General features: G+C 42.6%; 1 protein-coding gene across 1 annotated transcript in view; it reads left to right on the top strand.

Annotated features, from left to right (window-relative positions):
• The window catches only part of csmd3a (CUB and Sushi multiple domains 3a), a 393918-nt gene that overhangs the window by 232373 nt on the left and 156545 nt on the right, over positions 1 to 5000 (top strand). The window contains exon 45 of the mRNA XM_063199008.1: positions 1391 to 1536. Coding sequence (XP_063055078.1) covers positions 1391 to 1536 — 146 coding nt within the window. The remainder of the gene's footprint in view (positions 1 to 1390; positions 1537 to 5000) is intronic.

Below are 5000 nucleotides of genomic sequence, written 5' to 3'. Positions count from 1 at the left end.
CATTTAGCTTCACGCTAGCACGGCAGCAGCGGTCATTTTTAAAGGCGAATGATGGATTTCAACCAATGCAAGTGAAGCACGCTGGCCGGTCGGCTGGCTAATGTCGGTCTCAAATCAATGGTCGTCACAGGCTCAATACTGCAATCGAGTTTGATTTGATTTCTGTTTTTTTTCCCTCTTTTCTGAGGAATGAATGGTCAATACCATTGTTCAGATTTGATTCCATCATCCATCATTTGATTCCAATATCATGTATTGCCTGCGAAACAGCGAAATTAAAGAAAGATAATAAAAATGCACATTAAGAAGAAGCATTTTTCATATTTAATATTACCCATTGCCTCTGAAACTTTAACTACAAAACCAAGGAAAGATAATAAAATACCGGTACACGCATTAAAAAAGATGGATTGCCAAGTCATCGTACTAATTAGTGCATTGCTGTGGTCAAGCTGTCTGCACTAGAGTGTAATTGCTAGTTTGGTGCTAATTTTACACGGCAGCTGTGTGGTTATGGTGCCACTTAAATAGCAGGTAAATCATACATTTCATATTTCTGGGTATGTGAGAGTGGTTAACTAATGCAATACTTTTTCAAAATGCTCATTACAATGCCTCACATCCAATTCAGTAGCCCCTTAATGCACGGTGTAATAGACATGGAAGGTTAACTACTATAGTACTACACAACTATGACCTTTAGTAATAGGCCTACATTACAACTTGGTCATTGCCATTCTGGTAACAACTAATTTATAATGCCATGTCTTAAGGGGTTAATAGATATTGCTCTGTTGTTGTCAGACGGTTCTCTATGTTGTCTTGCTAAGACGATGCCCTCCTTTGAAACTGAGCCGGTGGGGGCTTGATTGTTAGGGAGAGATGGTCTAGCCTGGGATGGAAGGTTGTGTCTCTTTCAATCCCTCACCAGCTGGAGGAATTGTTCTCCTACACCATAATCTATGGCTGAAGCCAAACCCCACATACTGTACATTATGAGGACTGTAGCCAATGCACTGTACACCTAACTTTGGATAAAGGCGCCTGATAGATTGGTGCATATATGCACGCTGAATACTTCTAATAGCTGGTTTCTAAGTCATGTTATACCGTAGGTGTCCACAATAACATACTAAAACTCTAAACAAAACAAAAGGTATTAAAATCCAAAGGTATTATGTTCGCGCCATGAAGCTCGTAGCCTCTTATTGCAGCAGGGGTCGCCGGCGACCCTATTCACTTGCTGAAAATGCTTAACTACATCATAACAACATTGCCATGACATTACAGAGAGCCATAGTGCTGCGCTAAAGGGTTAAAATACACTATTTCTATTGGATCTACAGTATTGAGTGTGATTTAATGCAATATGTTGCCCCTCCACCTTTAGGGACGGCCCTGACCAGGGCTCTCCTCAGATTGGTCAGTTCAGTGGAAGCTCCACCCAGGAGGCGGTCCATAGCACATCCAATCACATCCTCATCAAGTTCCACAGCGACTTCAGCACCAGCGGGTTCTTCATCCTCACGTACTATGGTAAGTAGGCGCTCAGTGTGTGTGTGTGTGTGTGTGTGTGTGTGTGTGTGTGTGTGTGTGTGTGTGTGTGTGTGTGTGTGTGTGTGTGTGTGTGTGTGTGTGTGTGTGTGTGTGTGTGTGTGTGTGTGTGTGTGTGTGTGTGTGTGTGTGTGTGTGTGTGTGTGTGTGCATGCAAGTGCATGCAAGTGCGTGTTTGTGCATGCATGCATATATCTGTCTGTCAATATGTGCATGTGCAGATGGAATAATAACATAATGTAGATAAAACCATATCCCCAAGCGCATCGTAAGACACAAAAGCACCTATCCTAATAAAGGCACTTGCTATAATTTAAGGCAGATTTATGACAATGTGTGCTTTGGGGGGCATTCCACGATCACATTCACCTACAGAAACCAAGCTGCATCAATATTTCATCCCCATGAATATTTCGAGGGCAAATAAGAGCTGCTTTAAGAGATCCTGTTGATATAATAGCTCAAAATAATTTAATAGCTCTGGAAAGCATATTTTGTTACGTAGCATGCAGTGTAGTGTTTAGCCTGCAGCAAGAACTGAGGTAAGAATTGTACCAAACATAGGATTTTTGAATTATTTACCCATGGATGTGATAAATCACTTCCCCTGTCTTTCGCAGTTGGCTCCATCTCCCCCAAGAGTAGTATATTGTTTATTTGAACAGAGACATAAATGTCTATCCAATGGCAGAAACCCAAAGCATAACTCACCCGGATCTCACAGACACTATAGTTCTGGGAACCTTTGGTCAATTTGGTCAGCCATTTCAAACCAACACAACAACACAACACCGACATAAGGAGTGAGTGCAGTCAGGATGGTACATATGTGTTCGCAAATGTTTAAACAACAGCAAGTAATTTTCATCCTCTGTCACCTTTGAGGTTGGGATTTGTCATGCAAAAAGTAGAGAAATGCTCCACTCCTCCAATTCTCATCCTCATCCTCCAATCCTCATCCTCCAACCCTCCAATATTATTTGCATGCAATTATAGCCCATAGAGGATGGCAAAACAAATTCAGAGGATCACTGAAAATTAATGAGTGTCGATTTAAATATGCAGCCACTACAGAATATTGCAATTCTCCTCATACCGGTATACCATAGGATTCTCTAGTCTAAATTCAATTAAAAATGGTCCATCTGAGATCCATGTCTTGAAGTCTCTTCGGGGTAATTTCAGGTTGTCTTCAATAATTGTTTATTAACTTCACCACCTCCATCTGTACCTCTTACATCAAGAGGTTCTTGGCATGAAAAACCTGGAAGACCCTCTGCTCTGCTGCATTATTTGTGTGTGTGTGTGTGTGTGTGTGTGTGTGTGTGTGTGTGTGCGTGCGTGCGTGCGTGCGTGCGTGCGTGCGTGCGTGCGTGCGTGCGTGCGTGCGTGCGCATACGTGTGTGTGTATATGTACAGTACGTGCGTGCGTACGTGTGTGTGTGCGCGTGTGTGCGTGCATAAATGCGTGTGTATGTGTGTGTTTATGTGTGTGAATGTCGAGAAATGGCTTCTGCTGGGATGCTCCACTCTTAAGCACTCTTGTGTTTATTTTTTTTTCTGGAGTACAGTATGCCTTTCCAGCAGGAAGGCTCCGATGCAAATCAGCTGCATCACACTCCATTATGTACTCCAAATAGAGTCAGCATGGAGATAGTTTATGGTTTTATGGTGTGTGTGTAAATTGCCTCGTTTACCTCTCCAAGTCAAATGTTACAACAAATTAAGTGTCTGTCTGTGGGTTCTGAAGGTTATTTACGTTTGCCATTTTTTTTTTTCGTTTTTCAGATAATCTATTTATACGAGTGTCTTCAAAATTTGAGAATTAACGTGCGTTTGTTCCATTGGGAAAATTGGGTCCAATTATTTCTGGTGTCATGTTGCACAATACAGTAGTGAGGTACATGGGAAATAGCAGGTGCTTCCTTCTCCACCAAGCAAAGAGACATACGGGGCCCCATGTTTGAGTGGCGGCAGATGTATCAGCAAACAAAAGTCTGCCTTTGAGGTGTCAAATCGCGTTTATCGGAGAAGTTGACGTCTCTGTCAACTCCCAGATATGCCGTATCAGGTAGGGGCGACGACAACTCCTCAAAAAAAAAAAAAAAAAAAAAAAAACACTGCTCAGCTTTTCATGTTGCCTGGCTGGCACCAAGGGGGACCAAAAAGTGCAATTATGTCCATGTCAATGCCTATAGTGCTGATGCTGTTTGAAGTTTACTAATAAAACATTACAACTTGGGAGAGTATCCATGAAGAGAAGAAGTGGGCATGGCTCATTAGTAATTTAACAGACAACAAAATAAAGCCAAGACGCTCCCTGGTGATCCGTTTCCCTCTGTTCTCCCAACTTTGAAATGTTTTATTTCATTATTTATTTTTTTAATGTGTTTGTGCTTTTATGGACCCTCTGCTGAATGCCATTATGCTATGCTTGTGATGAATTTTAAATGCACTAGTCCTCCCCGAGTGAAATGTATATCTTTTCCCCCCGCACTTGATCAAAAAACAACATCGCTCGCTCTTTCCTCGCTCGTTCAACTTCATATTCCATTTCATCACGCGATTGCAACAGCAAACTTGGTATGAGCACCATAAAAACTTAAAAATATGGTCAAACATCTACAGTACCCATCCCTGCCTTCTTAAATTGAGTTCATTTATTTTTTTAGACATAATCCACATCTGTGTAGCATCAGCATCGGATGGTGTTTTTTTTTTCTTCCTCTCACCAGACTGCCATCTGCCAAGCTGTCGCTCAGCAGCGGTTATACCCACTTGGGGGCCCTAGGCAAAATACCGACATGGGGCCCTTTTGAATTACTTTATGTACCGGTATTATGGTGGGGCTGACTGCTGGGGCCCCCCTACAATGTGCAAAATTGGTGGGGCCCTAGGCAACTGCCTAGCCTACTTATTGGTGACACTGGCTCTGCTGCCTCTATATAATATGGCCTTCCCTCTTCTCCTTAACACAGCAGTAGTACAGCATCAACTGTAGTGTATGCACAGATATGCAGCAACTACTTGAGCCTCGCAGTGGCCCAAAGTAATCCCGTGGCATATCAAAGAGAATAGGCCAGTGATTCAGCGTGGAGGGGGGTGGTGGTGTTACAGAGCTGCGGCGTAGTATAGAGAAACAACAACAGTTCACATCGACCACATTTCTGTGCGACCCTAAAGTGAATCACCCCACTGTTTTTATGGGAACGCGAGTAAATCAACAGGACTGCTCGATATCTCCTTTTTATCTCTTCCCCGGTTTTGAAACTCCCCCCTTGTGCCTAGATAAGGTGCAATTACAGGAATAAAAGCAAGATGAGTGTTGGTTGGTCTGAGGGATGGTGTGTTGTTTGTACAAAGTAATAAACATAGTTAAAAGTCAGTTTTTGGGTGTAGGTGTTGGCAGGGGTTATGCAAGGTCATGTGCTTTTTGTGTGTGTGTG

This window comes from Engraulis encrasicolus, chromosome 5, assembly GCF_034702125.1.
Source record: "Engraulis encrasicolus isolate BLACKSEA-1 chromosome 5, IST_EnEncr_1.0, whole genome shotgun sequence".
NCBI lineage: Eukaryota > Metazoa > Chordata > Actinopteri > Clupeiformes > Engraulidae > Engraulis > Engraulis encrasicolus.
Note: the sequence above shows the minus strand (reverse complement) of the source record. Positions and strands in the feature narration are given on the sequence as shown.